This window comes from Muntiacus reevesi, chromosome 3 (genome assembly GCF_963930625.1).
Source record: "Muntiacus reevesi chromosome 3, mMunRee1.1, whole genome shotgun sequence".
In the NCBI taxonomy this organism is placed as follows: domain Eukaryota; kingdom Metazoa; phylum Chordata; class Mammalia; order Artiodactyla; family Cervidae; genus Muntiacus; species Muntiacus reevesi.
Genome location: NC_089251.1, coordinates 205,749,544 through 205,768,529, shown reverse-complemented (window position 1 = coordinate 205,768,529; position 18,986 = coordinate 205,749,544). Strand labels below are relative to the sequence as shown.

The window sequence follows — 18,986 nt, the reverse complement described above, 5'->3', positions numbered from 1 at the left end:
CTGAGTTCCTAAAGAACTCTATATAATGGATTATTAAATATTTGTTCTTGTAGTCTCAAACCTCTCCTGGGAATTTAATATGCTAAATATCCCAACATTGGTTCTGTGGTGCCGCCAAAGCATCCAGATGACCATGTTGCAAGCTCAGCTTGCTATCCATCACCATACCTATCCTGTGGGACTGGCATGGTGTTTTCAGGTATTGGCTGGTAGGAAGTCATTGAAACACAGGGCCAATTAAAACCACTTCTATCAATAGTATAAATTATTGAGGCTGTAGAAGAAGAAGATAAACTGAGGAATGGCAACCATATTTTGGAATCAGGCATCAGATAAATGAAGCTAAAAATAATTGCAATCAAGTTTGTTATAGCAAGTAGCTCCATTTTAAAAAAATTACTGTTAATATGTATTTAATTAATGACATTGTAATATGTATTTAATTAATGACTCCTCTGGTGGCTCAGATGGTGAAGAATCTGCCTGCAGTGTGGGAGACCCAGGCTCACTCCCTGGGTCAAAGAAGATCACTGGGATGGAAAGATCCCCTGGAGAAGGGAGTGGCAACCCTTTCAGTTTGGTAGCTCTATATCATTTCAGGAACTATTTACACCTCTTAAGTAATTGAGCTACTATTTTCTAAGCACCTACTAAGAGGACCAGAATTTTTAAGTGACCTAAGGAATATAAATTTATTTAAGACGTGATCCTTAATTTAAGGAGATAACTTTCACAGGGATATGATGAGTGTATAACCATGACTTTAAGCATTACCATCACTACCATCACCACCATCATCATCCTTATTATCAGAACTGTTATCATTTAGCCATTCATTCATTTAGTATCTATGCCATACCTAGTATGTGTTAAATGCTGTTGAAAATGCTAGGGATATAGTATAAAACATGATGATCTAGATTACTGACATCATGAAATTTCTATTCTAGAGAGCTGAATAGACAGAGGTGAAATGAACATTTAAACAGCTTAAATTGTATTATAGGTATATGATTTAATATAACTTGACCTACTATATATCCCAAAATGGTAATGCTAGGAAGAAAAATAAAGTTAATTGAGGGAATAGAAGGAGATACAGAATGTTATTTTATAGAGTGTGATCAGCAAGCTTTCTCAAAGGAAGGAGCATTTGAGATTGAGGTTTGATGAAAAAGAGAGAGTGATGTGTGCAAGTGTACAGAGGAAGAACATTCTAAGCAGTTCACTTAGTGTGAACCTATTGTACATTGAAGTAAGACTTTTGTTGGAATAATTTAATATCTGTTACTTGTAAAAATAATTATCATTATTACAGTTATTCAGATTTTTTTTTTAATCCAAGGCTTCATAAAATGTTGAAGCAAATTTGCAATATCAGAGCTATTAAATAGCAGAGTTGGTCTCAAAACTTTTGGTACAATGTGTTTTAGGCATTTTTTTTTAAGAAGAAATATTTTATCTGGCTTATGTAATTAAAAGAAATTTACAAGAGAAGAGATGTTCGAGCAGGATGTTGAATGACTGACAGTGTCTGTAACTGGATACATATGAAAGGAATTGGATGGGCAAAACCTGGGAGTGGGGAGGTGATAGGAAGTTTGAAGTATTTGAGCATATGTTGGAAATGATAACCTGAGCAGTATAGGGTAGTCTTTCTCAAAAAAAGATCAAGTTGGATGAGAAGAGTGGTGCTTGACTTTAGACAATTATTATTCTAGACTGTCACATTTGCACTTAATTCTTTAGATAACATAGAGACATTAAAAGGCTTTGTGGAATAAAGTGATGTAAATGAAACCAAGATTGAGAAATATTATAATGGTAATGAATTTAGGATGGGTGAAAAGAGGGAATGAGAATAAGAGTCCATTAAGTCTGCTTTCCTAAGCAGGGACTTGAAAATGCCTTAGGTAGTGATGGGTCATTTTTAAAGGAGCCTGACATTCTTTTGTGTATCTATATGAACACCAGATAAATATTTTTTACTCAAACATGTTTTATAATTTTTAAAATGATATTTTTTTTCTACTATGCCATTAGGGAATATGTGAATTTATTTGAAAGCACTGCAGAATTCAGAAGAGTGTTTATAAAACTGTGAATTTTTCAAATATGTAGAGGCTCAAATTATCCCTTGATTTATTGGTTTATGGATTGATTCAAGAAATACTTACTTCTAGGACAGCATATTATTGGGTGAGCGTGGTTTCTGAACTTAGACTTTTATGGGTTGGACCTTGAGATTTTCGACTCATGAACAGTGAGTGTAATTGTTATTGATCTCGCTATATCCCATTTTTTGATGTGCAAATTTGTCAAAATAATAGTACTCTTACTTACTTATTGTGAGGATTTTGTGAGATTGTGATTATAAAGTGTCCAGTACAATATCCAAACACATAAGATATCTATTATTGCTGTTAGACAGTGTTTGGTAGATATTATAGTTATATCATGTTCAAAAACCAAAAATGCACTCTGAAGTCATTTCTCTAGTAATTTGCCTTCAGTTTCAGTGAGTGAATCAAAATCAGAATCAGTAGATATAAAACTGTAATTTCCTCTTGATTCCTTTATTGGACTGAAAGGTCAGTTTTATTACAGTTACTCTTTTTCCCTTTTCCTACAAATCCCCTTGAGTTAATAAATGTGGCAGTGCTTGTGATTCTTGGCCAAGATACTCACTTCTTATTGTTTGTTGCCCCTTTTTTCATCGTCTTAGGTCTTGAGATGAGTATTTCACAACTTTTTGCCCTTCTTAGTCTTCTATGCGGGGCTTCCCAGGTGATGCTAGTGGAAAGAAGCCACTTGCCAATGCAGGAGAAGTAAGACATGTGGGTTCGATCCCTGAGTTGGGTGGGTTCCTTGGAGGAGAGTGTGGCAACCCACTCCAGTATTCTTGCCTGGAGAGCCCATGGACAGAGCAGCCTGGCAGGCCACAGTCCATAGAGTTGCAAGGAGTCAGAGATTGAAGTAACTTAACATGCATACATGCACAGGGTTCTATTAATACATAGAGCGTTGCATCTCTGATCTGTCACTTTTACTTCTGAGTAGTCTTGAATGACCTGTGCGTGTGAGCTCAGCTGTGACTGACTCCTTGTAACTCATGGATGGTGTAGCCCACCAGGATTCTCTGTCCAGGCAAGAATACTGGAGTGGGATGCCACTTTCTACTCCAGGGGATCTTTCCAACACTGGGAATTGAACCTATGTCTCCTGCATTGTCAGATGGATTCTAAATCACTAAGCCCACCTGGGAAGCCCCGTGAGTAGTCCTAAGTAGAACCTTAATATGGAGAAAAACTGTTCATCACATCACGCAGATTCTAACAAAGAAATTGACCTATCAACCTTCAGTCACATTGCATTCCAGAAAAGTGTTTCTGGTCTGGGACAGCCATAACTTGTCTTTTTTTTTTCTTTATTTTTGGTTGTTCTGGGTCTTTGCTGCTGCACAGGTCTTTCTCTAGTTGTGGTGAGCGGGGACTGCTCCCTAGTTATAATGCACAGGCTTCTGATTGCAGTGGCTTCTCTTGTTGTGGAGCATGGGCTCTAAAGCACAGACTCAGCAGTGGTGCCGCACCAGTTTAGTTGCTCCATGGTATGTGGGACCTTCTCGGACCAGGGATCAAACCTGTGTGTCCTCCATTGGCAAGCAGATTCTTTACCACTGAGCAACCAGGGAAACTGTATTGTTTATCTTAATGTTGTTACTTTTGTGCTAATGATTTGATAATCTACTGTCTCAACTTATATGGAATAAGTTTATAAATGGAAATTCTAACCAAAATGTAGGAGGGGTAGAGGTATTGAACAGTAAGTGTTAATAAGCATGAACAAGAGGTGTGAAGTGACCCATGTTAGAAAACAGGAGTGAAATTGACTTCTGCTGGATTTGCTTCATCAGAATGAAAGATAAGCCTAAGTCTACTGATCTGTGAAGAGGAAAACATTAAGAAAACACCCTCTATGCATGGTTTCTTCTAGCATTTATTTAGGACCTAGTTTTTAAGTCCAAAGAGTTTATGGCTGAATTGAATGCCTCTGTCACTATGTGAAAATTGGCTTCAGTGCTTTAAACTGTGAGTCACAATAACCCATTTATAGTTTATCAAATGTTTACTCTCATATTTTACTTATCTTTTTTAAAGAAAGACTGGGGCTTCTTGGATGATTTGTGTATACACAATGAACTGGAGACCTTTATGTTTTGTTTCATTTGTCCCCAAATCATTTGGCTATTTTTCAATAAAGAAGGTTTTATTGGGAATGGAGTAAAAGAAATTGGGGATTGGGGTAGAGAGAAAAAAACAAGACACTTAGTGTTTTATAAACTTTATTGTAAAGAAAATCTGACATGTATTTCAAATCAGGGTGGTCTATGCTTTACTTTAGTGAATGATGCTCATATATTTCTAGTCAACAGAATGGAACACAGATCTGAAAATTGAAAAGCTTTACTATGCATATTGTAAAAGATGCTCAAGTTTCTCCTTTTCCATCAGTCATACCTCCTTGCCAATATCATGCATGCTGCCCAGGGAGAAGATGTTGTTAACTGTTGCTATGGAAGCAATTGTTTAATTTAGTTACTACATCTTCTTGATTTTTTTTTTTTTTTTTTTTTTTTTTTTTATTTTCTTCTTGATTTTTATGAGTGGTGGGAGAAATGTTAAAACAGAACTTTCAACGTTGACAAATGTGTACCGCTCTTCATTGAGGGGGAATTTTGAATTATTTTCCCATCACTAATCTTTTTCCCCCCTTACCAGTTAAAAAAGTAGTCTATAATGCTTCCGGAATATTAATATTTAAATCCTCATTGTAGGGTCCATTGTAGCAAGAAAAATGTAAATAGGCACACTTTATTTCCATATTATTTTGCAGAGTATTTTGGCAATCATTCTAGTGTTTATAGTCAATGTATTTTAATGCCATCCACATTTTTGGACAGCAGGCATAAAGCTCTGCTGGTTTATCTCTTGGAGAAGTAAGGTTGCCCCTCAAAAGATAGCCATTTATAATATATGCACCTTTGAATAATTAAATGAGCTACTGAAGAGGAAAAGGATTCTAATCAGTTTTCAAACTGTGATTCTTCCATGCACTGAATCATTCCTTTATGAATACATTTCTCTTGGAGCATGTATAATTATGAAACTTCTTTTTTTTTTCTCTCGGTAGGAACTGGGAAGTAACAGCCCTCCACAGAGAAACTGGAAGGGAATTGCTATTGCCCTGCTGGTGATTTTAGTTGTATGCTCACTCATCACTATGTCAGTCATCCTCTTAACCCCAGGTAATCTGTCTTTATTACTCTCTTAGGATGGTATTGTGGATGATCATTTCACATTGAAATATCTAAAGAGGGTAGTCTTATATGGTATCTTAGGACACATTAGCGTTGATTGGAATTAAAAAATGCATAATCAGACATTTGCAAATGGCACAGTCATTTTGTGGTTTAAATATCATACAAGATATTTTGGGGACATTGCAATATTATATATATATATATATGGAATGTTAAGGAGATCTTTGGTCTCTGTTGCTACTTAGAGACTTATGATTGTCACTTTAATAAATGTGGAGCATATTTGACTTTTATTGCAAGTGGAGATGAGGGAATGGAGTCTGGAAGTTTCCATACATAGGAGATAGCCCAACTGTATTGATGGTGGGAAGGGAGGATTTGATGGACCCAGAGATTTAGATCAAAAGAAAATGAGCTAAGCCTCTAAGTACAATACCTCAAATTTCTTCCTCTCTTCTTTCCCTGTCATTTTTACATCCTCAGTTTCTGTCTAAAGATACTCTCCAAACTGCTCTTGCATTACTCTTTAAATTTTGTTCTTTATATTAAATGGTTGACTTATATTATGTAAATTATCAGTATGTTTAATTCTTCACTGGGATTTATTTCAGTACTTGGAATTTTACTGCTCTTTGGTAGGTGCTATTACAGAAAACAGAGAAAGATTGCTCACATTTTAAACTCACAAACTTCCTTCTAGAAACAAACAAAAAAATTTGTCATGCTGCTACAACCCACCCAACTAGCTTGCTCAAAGACTGGTCACTATATAAGGCTCAGCATTATAAAAGATAGTCATTTCTTATACCTATAACTAGTCCAAAAATCATTTCTATAATACAATAAAGCTAGTCCAAATTATGCAGTTAGAGCCTGTTGTTAAAGAATATGTATTTATAACTTCACTTCCTGCCCCAGTTTTGTTATTTACAAACCCTTTAAAAATGTTGAATTTATTTCCTCATGTACAACATTTGATTAACAAAATGACCTCTTTCACGGGGTCATTTAGTCAACTAATTATTTTGGCTAGTTATACAAGTTGCAATATCCATTGTTCCAAATGTACAGATTTCCAAAAATTTAGTTTGTAGTTGTTATTTAACATATGAAGAGCCTGAGAAAGAATTTGAGGGAATCAGGAAAGAGGAGGGAAAGAGAATTTTACACAAAGATAGAAAAAACATTCCTGATAAGAACTGACTTATCTATCATTCTAAGAATTGTCTCTTACAGCCTCATTTATGCATCTGCAAGACAGTGTAATGAGTGGTGTGATGGCTATGATTTGTTGCCAGTTGTCAAGAATCTTTGTTAAAGGAAAATGAACTTATAAGTCGGGTGCAGTGTTTCACTTAAACATAGGAATTTTGACATAATTATTAAAAACTGAATGACATGCATTCACTGCTTCTATTGGTGACTGTTAACCAGATGGAAGAAATTAGTTTCACAAAATGCCACTGTGTTTCTCTTGAATTTTCTTCTGAGTCTAGTATCCTTTCCCCAGTTGTTGACTCTTTGAGGCCACAGTGATACTTTGGTGTCTTTGGGAGCTTGGTATAACAGAGACCTGCAGAGCTGGTTACTCACTAAGTTAAACTTCCTCTACACAAGCCTTTCCAGCTTCCCCCAGTAATAAAAATACAGGATAGTTGCATTCATTTTGTCATGCACTTATTCATTTACTAAAGCAAGAGTTTACATAAGGTATACTTTGGTTTGAATTCTGGATCTAACAGAACTAGTTTTGTGAAATTGGCTAATGGTTTAACCTTGTCAGTAACTTCACTCATCTGTATTATGGGTGCAACTCATAATGGCAGCTTTATGTTGTTGTTATTGACCAAGATTCTTGACCTCATTAATCAATAGAAATTGATAAGAAGCCAGACAGAAAATTCAGGCAAGGCTTTACTGGGGCCCCTGCTGTAGCAGAGAGGAGCAAAAACAGGCAACAGGTTCCTTTTCTTGCTCACTTCTTCCTCAAGGGGGACAAGCTGGTTCTTTATATGGGGTGACAGCCTCAGGGCCAGGGCTTGGCTCAGAGGCGTGACTTAGGTGTTTTGCCCACCCCTTTGATGGTGGTATGTGCAGGGGGTATGCACAGTACCCTCCTCTTGCTCTTGGTTCTTTAGAAGTAGCAGTTGGGATCTTTTGATCTTTTTGTATTTTGTTGCCCATGGTTTGTCCAAACTAGGCATGCACACAGTTATTTTCAGTCCCTTATAGTTTCTTTGTATTTTGTTGCTTGAGAAGACATTGGTCCATGTGTAAGCATTGCAGTAAAGGACATCAGGTCCCAGGTCTCAGCCTGTCTCAGTGTTACCTCTCAGGGATAACTGAGACAATAAAATTGAGGTGTTTGGTATAGTGTGTAGAAGTACTGCTGCCATTTGTTTTATTATTTTTATTGTTAAGTACTTATTGACCACCAGACACAATGCAAAACACTGTGTTACGTGAGGGAGACTGCGAAGAAAAAGTATAAAGTCTTTTAGGAGTATAGATCCTCTCTGATTTCAATGTTAAGCTTTGGCATGTGGAAAAAATGCCAAGTATTTCATCTGTAGTCAGTCTCTCAGTGTTCTGTTTATTCATTTATTCATACATCAATAGATGATAATGGACTTCTTACAACTTTCTAGGTACTATAGTAGTTGGTCTGTCTCCTGCTTTGTATCTTATCTTTATATCTTCCAATCGCCTTCTTCCACAGCTACACATGAACACAACAACCACACATCCCCAACTCAAAGAGTTAATTTCATATGAGGCTAATTATACAAACGGAAGTGGCAAATATTTTTTACATTAATAATGTACTAAATTTGTTTTTCCTGGAGAAGGAAATGGCAGCCCACTCCAGTATTCTTGCCTGGAGAATTCCATGAACAGAGGAGCCTGGTGGGCTACAGACCATGGGGTTGCAAAGAGTCAGACACGACAGTGCTAACACACACACAAACAAATTTGTTTACCACATGTTCAAATACGTTTGCATCACACTGTTATTTTTGGCAGGGATGTTATGAAATGAAAAATAGAAGTCAGTATACCGGAGTGGAAAAAATATTATTACAGAAACAACCTGTGTACTACACTCTGTGTAAATTCAGTGTCACTGGAATTGGAGGATTACGCAAACCGATGAAGCAGATAAATGAAATCATGGTGGTTAGGAATTTTGCTTGAGTTGTGAGTAAGCAAATACTGTCCTGGCTACATGACCTTCGTGGTGGGCTCACACCAAACAGCAGAGGGAAATATAAGGTGAGAAGATTTAACAGTTTGTGGCCTGAGTCCTAAGCCTGGAAGTACTCCCTCAAGTTATCTAGTGTTGCCTCCCTCATTAGACAGGAAACAAACAAGGAAAAACCAAAAAAACTGAGTTTGTTTGCTTTTTTAACCTCTGGTCTGAGGGCTAGCATGTACATTAAGATCATTAGTGTGGACTTTTGATTTCACGCATGTATGCTTGTGTTTATCTGTGATCAGACTAGTGCTCTGATTACAAAGAACCTTCCTCTTCCTAACCTCAGCAGTGTTGCAACAGACCAGCAAGCGAAAACCTGTGACTGAGGGAATAATGTGCTACACTCCCCTCTAATCTTCACTTTGTTCACAAATATGTCCTGAAGGCTCAGCTTTCTAGGTAAAGTCAGTCAGACAGATGGCCACTTTCAGCCAGGGAGAGGAATCCACTCAGGAGGAAAGGCTTCTGATTCTGAAATTGTTCAGCAGGACATCTGACCTTTTAGAACGAAGGACTGACTCTAGAACAATCCATCCAGCAAGGGTGGAGGTCAGAAATCCGTTTGCATTTTATAGCTCTATAACCTTGGGCAAGTCACTTACCTTCTTTTATTACTGGGAAGAACAAACTCTGACCCCATATTGAATCTGCTTCTTTTGCTTTAACCATTATTTACATTATTTTTGTTCACTGAAAGGATAGTGTTTATGCATAAGATCATGCCTCAGCGAACCCTGCCTCTCTGCCTGATTGGCAAACTAAAGTGCCTTTATTCAGGATCCTGTCCACATGTGGTTGTCCACAGGAAGGTGGAAATTAACATATACCCTCCCTGAGGTTAGCCATTCCAAGAGATATTTGCAAGATTAATGGTCTTTTGACTTTACTTCCTCACATACACCCCCCACACCCACCCTGTTCTATAAAAGAACCCAATATTCAGAACTTGATAAGGTTTTTTTTTTTTTGAATAACTAGTCTGCCAGCTTTCCAAATAAAGTCTTAATCCTTTCCTCAACACCTCATCCCTTGGTTAATTGACCTGTCTTGTAGTGAGGAGAGCCAGATTGGACTCGGTGACACTTTGATATCAAGTATTTTGCTGAAAAAAAGATCATCTTTGTTTTGCCAAAATTTAAAGTGATTTCTTGAAGTTCATTACAGTCCCAATATCTATGATCTAATAAAAGAACAGCAGTAATAACAGTGGCTTGCTTAGTAACAGACTAAATCTGGTAAACTCTCTCACTGACCCTTCCTACATTGGAAATATATATAATTGTTTTGAGGGGTAGATGGAGGAGAAGCATACAAGAAATTATCTAGTCTAAGAAATGATTTAGAAACTGTTGTGCTCAAAATAGCATCACATTTTGCAGGTTAGTGCTAAGACATGCAAGCCTATAACCAGAGAAACACATGTTCATTGTAATTTTGGTTTGATTGCAAATTTTATTACAGAAGTAATTCGACACAGGTGTCTTAATTTCCAAGATTGTCAGCAACTTCCCTGTCTTGTGAAAAGAAGTCCTAATTATTTTTGAAGAGTGGATTAACCATTTAAGTGTTTCTTTAATAAATAACTATTTCTGAAACCAAAAATTTTCTTTTTTTTTTTCTGATAAAAGGGTAGAATTACTTGGATATGTTGATTAAGCCCACATATCTTTTTGTTTGCACTGAAGTCATTAAAAAAAAGAATACCCACATTTATTTTCAGAATAGGTGACAATAAGATCAATAATTTCGTTTCCCAGGTGGTGCTAGTGATAAAGAACTTGCCTCCAATGCAGGAGACTTAAGAGATGTGGGTTAGGTCAGGAAGATCCCCTGGAGGGGCATAGCAACCCCCTCCAGAGCTCCTAGAGAATCCCATGGACAGAGAGACCTGGAGGGCTATGGTCCATAGGGTCGCAAAGAGTTAGACATGTCTGAAGCACCTTAGTAAGCACACAAGATCAATAATTATACTCTAAAATATATGGGTGCACCTTCATGCTTAAAGTCCTGGAAACCAGTTTTAGGTAGCTATACATTTACTCTACATTCTCATATTTATATTTAATATGCAGAATGACAGTGAACATGGTTAGGAAATGTTTCACCCAGGATATAATTACCCATTTTGACCTGTTTTGAAAAATAGAGAAGTGTATTTTATGAATTAGAATGCACTTGGTAGAGGATATTCATCAGTCCCTTCAGTCTTGTTGCCATATTAAAATAACCACTATGGACTGTGTATATTCCACCAGTTCTTCAGCGGCACTGGCCTCTTGCCCTTTAATTAATGTCTGTAATCAGTCAGTGTCAAAACAGGGTCATCAGGTTAATTTACTCTCATGGTTGACTAAAGGAAACATATAAGGTATTGAAATTGTGTCTTCATTAGCTCTAGCTTTCACTTTTAGGGAGTTTTTTCTTCCTTTAGTTCCTTCTCCAGATATGCACCTGGAGTTGATCCTCACAGGTCTATCAGAGTATAAAAGAAGTCAAGCATTAAGGTATAAGATATGAGGACTCTGCTTGATCTAATGCAGTAATTTAATAAAGACTGTCTATTTCCATCATATAAATTTATTTATTTTCCCTAAGAGGTATCTCTAATAGTAAGAATTTTACAATAAATTTAGATTCCATTTTGGAGAAAATTTATAGAGGTTGAGATTGCCACTGTAATGCTGATGATAGGTAAATCTTTAATGTCAGATGAGGATTTGATCCATGAAATTAGGCTCAAATAGTTCATTTGAGCCAAAATTTAGAACCAGGGAAATAGAGGCCACCCAAGAAATGTATACAGTTCTATTGTGAAAAATAAACGAAATAAAAAATGGAAGTTAGCCTTTAAGGATGAGTGCCTTTCTTTGAAGAAATACCTACTTAGGTATATTTTCCAAAGAGAGTGAACAATCATCTCATTTACTCATCACACACCAATTTAATGAAGTAGTTTTTTAGGTAATAAATCTGAGGTCAACAGAATGTGGATGGGTGCTTAGTTTACAGAGAATATGCAGCAGATAGACTGATTAAATTGACCTTGATATCAGACTGATTTGAGTCCATGTTCTTGCCTTGATGTGCATGTTAGTTATTCAGTCGTATCTGACTCTTTGCAATCCCATGTCTGCAGCCCGCCAGGCTCCTCTGTCCATGAGATTCTCCAGGCAAGAATACTGAACTAGGTTGCCATCCCCTTCTCCAGGAGATCTTCCCCAGCCTGGGATGGACCTGGGTTTCCCACATTGCGGGGAGATTCTTTACGGTCTGAGCCACCAGGGAAGTTCTCTTTGCCTTGATATGTGCCTGCAAATATGGCTTTGTGGCAAAGAATTTGCTCTTTCTATTGTCTTAGATATTACATTTTAAAAAAATGATTTGACCCTTTGAAATGAGGCTTTAAAAAGATTAATCTGTCCCTCTTTATCAAAAAGATAATTTTCCAGAAAACAGTTGATAGAATTAAGTACTTTGTTGGACTAGTGACAGCTGATTTGTTATTGTTATGCAAAAACTCAAAATGAATTTATTCTGGTTACTATTGTGTCCTATGAAAATAATAGCTGCTGGTTATAGTTAGTTAAAAATGTCATGTTATATTATGTTGCAAGCAATCTCTTGGCAGCTGTAATTTAAAAAGTGTCATTTAAGCATCTGACCTGTGTTTTAAAATGTCAAAGCAACGATTAAAGTATCCCATTATGCTTTTATGAGGGGGAAATAATATTTTACAGATTTTGAGATTTGCATTACTCACTTGTAAACATCAACATCAACCAAGATGCAAATTGTTTATTTTATTTTGTTGAATTAAGAAGGGAGATATGTTGTATTGATAGGCATAAGCTAAATTGTCTTTGCTTGTTTTTCCAAGAACAGCACAGATGAACACATTTGAATATGGTATTAACCAGGCATAATCAGGCTGCCACAGAGAAAACAATGACAGATTTTAACAGTTTCCCCCTAGATAATATAGATTGTGGTTGCTTTTCTAATAGATTTATCTCTTAGGTTAAGTGGAAAACAATTTTCTCTGGCACAAATAAAGTCAGAGTAATGTTTTTTGTCTTTGCTTTATAGTTGCATTTATATTTTTAAGTCAAACTTGATTTCCTTATTTATTTTCATATTTTTGTGTTGTCCAATCAGATAAGTAATGGATTTAGTTCACATTTTAATATGTTCATTTTAACAAGAGTGAGAGGAAAATTTGTTTTAATAAGTAACATTTATTTATCTGCTTGCTACATGCCGTTTTTTTTTTTTTTTTTTTTTTTTTTTTTTTTTTTAATTGGAGGCTAATTACTTTACAATATTGTGGTGGTTTTGCCATAGATTCACATGAATCAGCCATGGATGTACATGTGTTCCCCATCCTGAACCCCCCTCCCACCTCCCTCCCCATCCCATCCCTCAGGGTCATCCCAGTGCACCAGCCCTGAGAACCCTGTCTTATGCATCGAACCTGGACTGGTGATCTGTTTCACATATGATAATATACATGTTTCAATGCTATTCTCTCAAATCATCACACCCTCGCCTTCTCCCCACAGAGTCCAAAAGTCTGTTTTTACATCTGTGTCTCTTTTGCTGTCTCACATGTAGGGTCATCATTGTCATCTTTCTAAATTCCATAAATATGCGTTATTATACTGTATTGGTGTTTTTCTTTCTGACTTACTTCACTCTGTATAATAGGCTCCAGTTTCATCCACCTGATTAGAACTGCTTCAAATGCATTCTTTTTAATAGCTGGGTAATATTCCATTATGTATATGTACCACAGCTTTCTTATCCATTAGTCTGCCAAGGGACATCTGAGTCGCTTCCATGTCCTGGCTATTATAAACAGTACTGTGATGAACATTGGGGTGCACGTGTCTCTTTCAGATCTGGATTCCTTGGTGTGTATGCCCAACAGTGGGATTGCTGGGTCGTATGGCAGTTCTATTTCCAGTTTTTTAAGGAATCTCCACACTGTTCTCCATGGTGGCTGTACTAGTTTGCATTCCCACCAACAGTGTAAGAGGGTTCCCTTTTCTCCACACCCTGTCTGGCATTTATTGTTTGTAGACTTTGATAGCAACCATTCTGAGCAGTGTGAAATGGTACTTCATTGTGGTTTTGATTTGCATTTCTCAGATAAATGAGTGATGTTGAGCATCGTTTCATGTGTTTGTTAGCCATCTGTATGTCTTCTTTGGAGAAATGTCTGTTTAGTTCTTTGGCCCATTTTTTGATTGGGTCATTTATTTTTCTGGAATTGAGCTTCAGGTATTGCTTGTATATTTTTGAGATTAATTCTTTGTCAGTTGCTTCATTTGCTATTATTTTCTCCCATTCTGAAGGCAGTCTTTTCACCTTGCTTACAATTTCCTTTGTTATGCAAAAGCTTTTAAATTTAATTACGTCCCATTTGTTTAGTTTTGCTTTTATTTCCATTACTCTGGGAGGTGGGTCATAGAGAATCCTGCTATGATTTATGTCAGAGAGTGTTTTGCCTATGTTCTCTTCTAGGAGTTTTATAGTTTCTGGTCTTACGTTTAGAACTTTAATCCATTTTGAGTTTATTTTTGTGTATGATGTTAGAAATTGTTCTAGTTTCATTCTTTTACAAGTGGTTGACTGGTTTTTCCAGCACCACTTGTTAAAGAGATTGTCTTTTCTCCATTCTATATTCTTGCCTCCTTTGTCAAAGATAAGGTGTCCATAGGTTGGTGGATTTACCTCTGGGCTTTCTGTTTTTTTCCATTGATCTATGCTTCTGTCTTGGTGCCAGTACCATAGTGTCTTGATGATTAGCTTTGTAGTAGAGCCTGAAGTCAGGTAAGTTGATTCCTCCAATTCCATTCTTCATTCTTAAGATTGTTTTGGCTATTCGAGGTTTTTTTTTTTTGTATTTCCATACAAATTGTGAAATTATTTGTTCTAGTTCTCTGAAAATTACCATTGGTACCTTGATGGGGATTGCATTGAATCTATAGATTGCGTTGGATATTATACTCATTTTCATTATATTGATTCTTCTGATCCATGAACATGGTATATTTCTCCAACTATTTGTGTACTCTTTGATTTCTTTCATCAGTGTTTTATAGTTTTCTATGTATAGGACTTTTATTTCTTTAGGTAGATATATTCCCAAGTATTTTATTCTTTTTGTTGCAATGGTGAATGGAATTTTTTCCTTAATTTCTCTTTTTGTTTTCTCATTGTTAGTGTAGAAGAATGTAAGGGATTTCTGTATGTTAATTTTATATCCTGAAACTTTACTATATTCATTGATTAGCTGTAGTAATTTTCTGGTGGAGTCTTTAGGGTTTTCTATGTAGAAGATCATGTCACCTGCAAACAGTCTGAGTTTTGCTTCTTCTTTTCCAATCTGGATTACTTTCATTTCTTTTTCTTCTCTGATTGCTGTGACTAAAACTTCCAAAACTATGTTGAATAGTAGTGGTGAGAGTGGGCATCCTTGTCATGTTCCTGACTTTAGAGGACATGCTTTCAATTTTTCACCATTGAGGATAATGTTTGCTGTGGGTTTATCATATATGGCTTTTATTATGTTCTTTCTAATCCTGCTTTCTGGAAGGTCTTTATCATAAGTGGATGTTGAATTTTGTCAAAGACTTTCTTTGCATCTATTGAGATAATCATATGTTTTTTTCTCTTTCATTTTGTTAATGTGGTGTATCACATTGACTGATTTGCAAATACTGAAGAATCCTTGCATCCCTGGGATAAAGCTCACTTGGTCATGATGTAGGATCTTTTTAATATGTTGTTGGATTCTGTTTGCTAGAATCTTGTTAAGGATTTTTGCATCTATGTTCATCAGTGATATTGGTCTGTACTTTTTTTTTTTTTTTTTTTGTGGCATCTTAATCTGGTTTTGGTATTAGGATGATGACGTCCTCATGGAATGAGTTTGGAAGTTTACCTTCCTCTGCGATTTTCTGGAAGAGTTTGAGTAGGATGTTAACTCTCCTCTAAACTTTTGGTAGAATTCAGGTGTGAAGCCATCTGTTTCTGGGTTTTTGTTTGCTGGAAGATTTCTGATTACAGTTTTGATTCCTGTGCATGTGATGGGTCTTTTATGATTTTCGATTTCTTCCTTGTTTAGTTTTGGAAAGTTATACTTTTCAAAGAATTTTCCATCTCTTCAAAATTGTCCACTTTATTGACATATAGCTGCAGATAATAGTCTCTTGTGATCATTTGTATTTCTATGTTGCCTGTTGTGATTTCTCCATTTTCATTTCTAATTTTGTTGATTTGATTCTTCTCCCTTTTTGTCTTGATGAGTCTGGCTAATGGTTTGTCTATTTTATTTATCTTCTCAAAGAATCAGATTTTAACTTTGTTGATTTTAGCTGTGGTCTCCTTTGTTCCTTTTGCATTTATTTTTGCCCTAATTTTTATGATTTCCTTCCTTCTACTAACCCTGGTGTGCTTCATTTCTTCTTTTTCTAGTTGCTTTAGGTGTAGAGTTAGGTTATTTGTTTGATTTCTCTCCTGTTTCTTGAGGTAAGCTGATATTGCTATGAACCTTCCCCTTAGCACTGCTTTTACTGAATCCCATAGGTTTGGGGTGTGTTTTCATTTTCATTCATTTATATGCATATTTTGATTTCTTTTTTGATTTCTTCTGTGATTTTTTGGTTATTCAGAAGTTTGTTGTTAAGTCTCCATATGTTTTTATTTCTAATAGTTTTTTCCTGTATTGACATCTAATCTTACTGCATTGTGATCTGAAAAGAAGCTTGAGATGATTTCAATGTTTTTGAATTTACCAAGGCTAAATTTATGGCTCAGGAAGTGATCTATCCTGGGGAAGGTTCCATGTGCACTTGAGAAAAAGGCAAAATTCATTGTTTTAGGGTGAAATGTCCTATAGATATTAATAAGGCCTAACTGGTTCATTGTATCACTTAAAGTTTGTGTTTTCTTGCTAATTTTCTGTTTATCTATCCATAGGTGTGAGTGGGATGTTAAAGTCTCCCACTATTACTGTGTTACTGTTAATTTCCCCTTTCATACTTGTTAGCATTTGCCTTACATATTGTGGTGCTCCTGTGTTAGGTGCATATATATTTATAATTTTTATATATTCTTCTTGGGTTGATCCTTTGATCATTACATAGTGTTCATCTTTGTCTCTCTTGATGGACTTTATTTAAAGTCTGTTTTATCTGATATGAGTATTGCTGCTCCTGATTTCTTTTGGTCTCCATTTGAATGAAATATCTTTTTCCAGCCCTTTTCTTTCAGTCTGTATGTGTCCCTAGGTTTGAGGTGGGTCTCTTGTACACAGCATATATAGGGGTCTTGTTTATGTTTCCATTCAGTCAGTCTTTGTCTTTTGGTTGTGGCATTCAACCCATTTACATTTAAGGTAATTATTGATAAGTATGATCCCGTTGCAATTTATTTTGTTGTTTTGGGTTCGAGTTTATAAACCTTTTCTGTGATTCCTGTCTAGTGAACATCCTTTAGCATTAGTTGAAGAGTTGGTTTGGTGGTGCTGAATTCTCTCAGCTTTTGCTTCTCTTTAAAGCTTTTGATTTCTCCTTCATATCTGAATGAGATCCTTGCTGGGTACAGTAATCTGGGTTGTAGGTTTTTCTCTTTCATTACTTTAAGTATGTCTGGTCATTCCCTTCTGGCTTGAAGAGTTTCTATTGAAAGATCAGCTGTTATCCTTATGGGGATCCTCTTGTGAGTTACTTGCTGTTTTCCCTTTGCTACTTTTAATATTTGTTCTTTGTGTTTGATCTTTGTTAATTTGATTAATATGTGTCTTGGTGTGTTTCGCCTTGGGTTTATCTTGTTTGGGACTCTCTGGGTTTCTTGGACTTGGGTGGCTGTTTCCTTCCCCATTTTAGGGGCGTTTTCAACTATTATCTCCTCAAGTATTTTCCCATGGCCTTTCTTTTTGTCTTCTTCTTCTGGGACTCCTATGATTCAAATGTTGGGGCTTTTAACCTTGCCCCAGAGGTCTCTGAGGTTGTCCTCATTTCTTTTAATTCTTTTTCCTTTTTCCCTCTCTGCTTCATTTGTTTCCACCGTTATATCTTCCACCTCACTTATTCTATCTTCTACCTCAGTTATTCTACTGTTGGTTCCCTGTAGAGTGCTTTTGATCTCATTTATTGCATTGATTGACTCTTTTTTTATTTCTTCTAGGTCCTTGTTAAACTTTTTTCTTGCATCCTCTCAATACTTGTCTCCAGACTATTTATCTGTCACTCCATTTTGTTTTCAAGATTTTGGATCATTTTTACTATCATTATTCTGAATTCTTTTTCAGGTAGACTCCCTACATCCTTCTTTTTGGTTTGGTTTGGTACACTTTTATCATGTTCTATTGCCTGCTGAATATTTCTCTGCCTTTTCATCTTGTTTAGATTGCTGTGTTTGGGGTGGCTTTTCTGTATGCTGGAAGTTTGTGGTTCCTTTTTATTGTGGAGGTTCCTCCCTGTGGGTGGGGTTGGACGAGTGGCTTGTCAAGATTTCCTGGTTAGGGAAGTTTGTGACGGTATTCTGGTGGGTAGAGCTGGATCTCTTCTCTCTGGAGTGCAATAAAGTGTCCAGCAGTGAGTTTGGAGGTGCCTCTGGGTTTGGTGTGAGTTTTGGCCACCTATATTTTTGTGCTCAGGGTTATGTTCCTGTGTTGTTTGAGTATTAGCTGGTATGTCTTACTGTGGAACTTGTTGGCTCTTGGTTGGAGCTTGGTTTCAGTATAGGTATAGAGGCTTTTGGATGAGATCTTGTTGATTAATGTTCCTTGGAGTCAGGAGTTTTCTGGTTTTTTCAAGCTTTGGATTTAAGCATACCCCCTCTGACTTTCAGTCTTATTCTTACATTAGCCTCAAGATTTCTCCCTCCATACAGCACCAATGATAGAACATCTAGGTAAATGGTGAAATGATTCTCCACACTGGGGGACACCCAGAGAGGTTCACAGAGTTACATGGAGAAGACAAGAGGGAGGAGAATAAAGAGGTGACCAGGAGGAGAAGCAGGGGAATCAGAAAAGGAGAGAACAGTCAAGCCAGTAATCAGTTCCCTATTTGCTCTCCACAGTCTAGAACACTCAGAGAGGTTCATGGAGTCCCATAGAGAAGACAAGAGGGAGGAAGGAGATAGAGGTTACCAGCAGAGAGGAGGGGGAGTCAAAAGGAGAGAAACCAGTCTAGCCTATGATCAATTCCCTAAGTGTTCTCCACAGCCTGGAATACCCAAAGATATTCACAGAGTTAAGTAGAGAAGAGATGGTGGAGGGAGGAGATAGAGGTGACCTGGGGGAGAAAAAGGAGAGTCAAAAAGGGAGAGAACAATCAAGCCAGTAATCATACTCCTAAGTAAAAATGGGTACTGAAGATTGAATTCTTAAAGGTACAG

The 18,986-nt window shown here is 36.6% G+C and overlaps 1 protein-coding gene across 1 annotated transcript in view; it reads left to right on the top strand.

The window, feature by feature from the left end:
- The window catches only part of DPP10 (dipeptidyl peptidase like 10), a 707,061-nt gene that overhangs the window by 163,002 nt on the left and 525,073 nt on the right, over positions 1 to 18,986 (top strand). Inside the window, exon 2 of the mRNA XM_065927825.1 lies at positions 5,191 to 5,305. Within this exon, the coding sequence (XP_065783897.1) occupies positions 5,191 to 5,305 (115 nt within the window). The remainder of the gene's footprint in view (positions 1 to 5,190; positions 5,306 to 18,986) is intronic.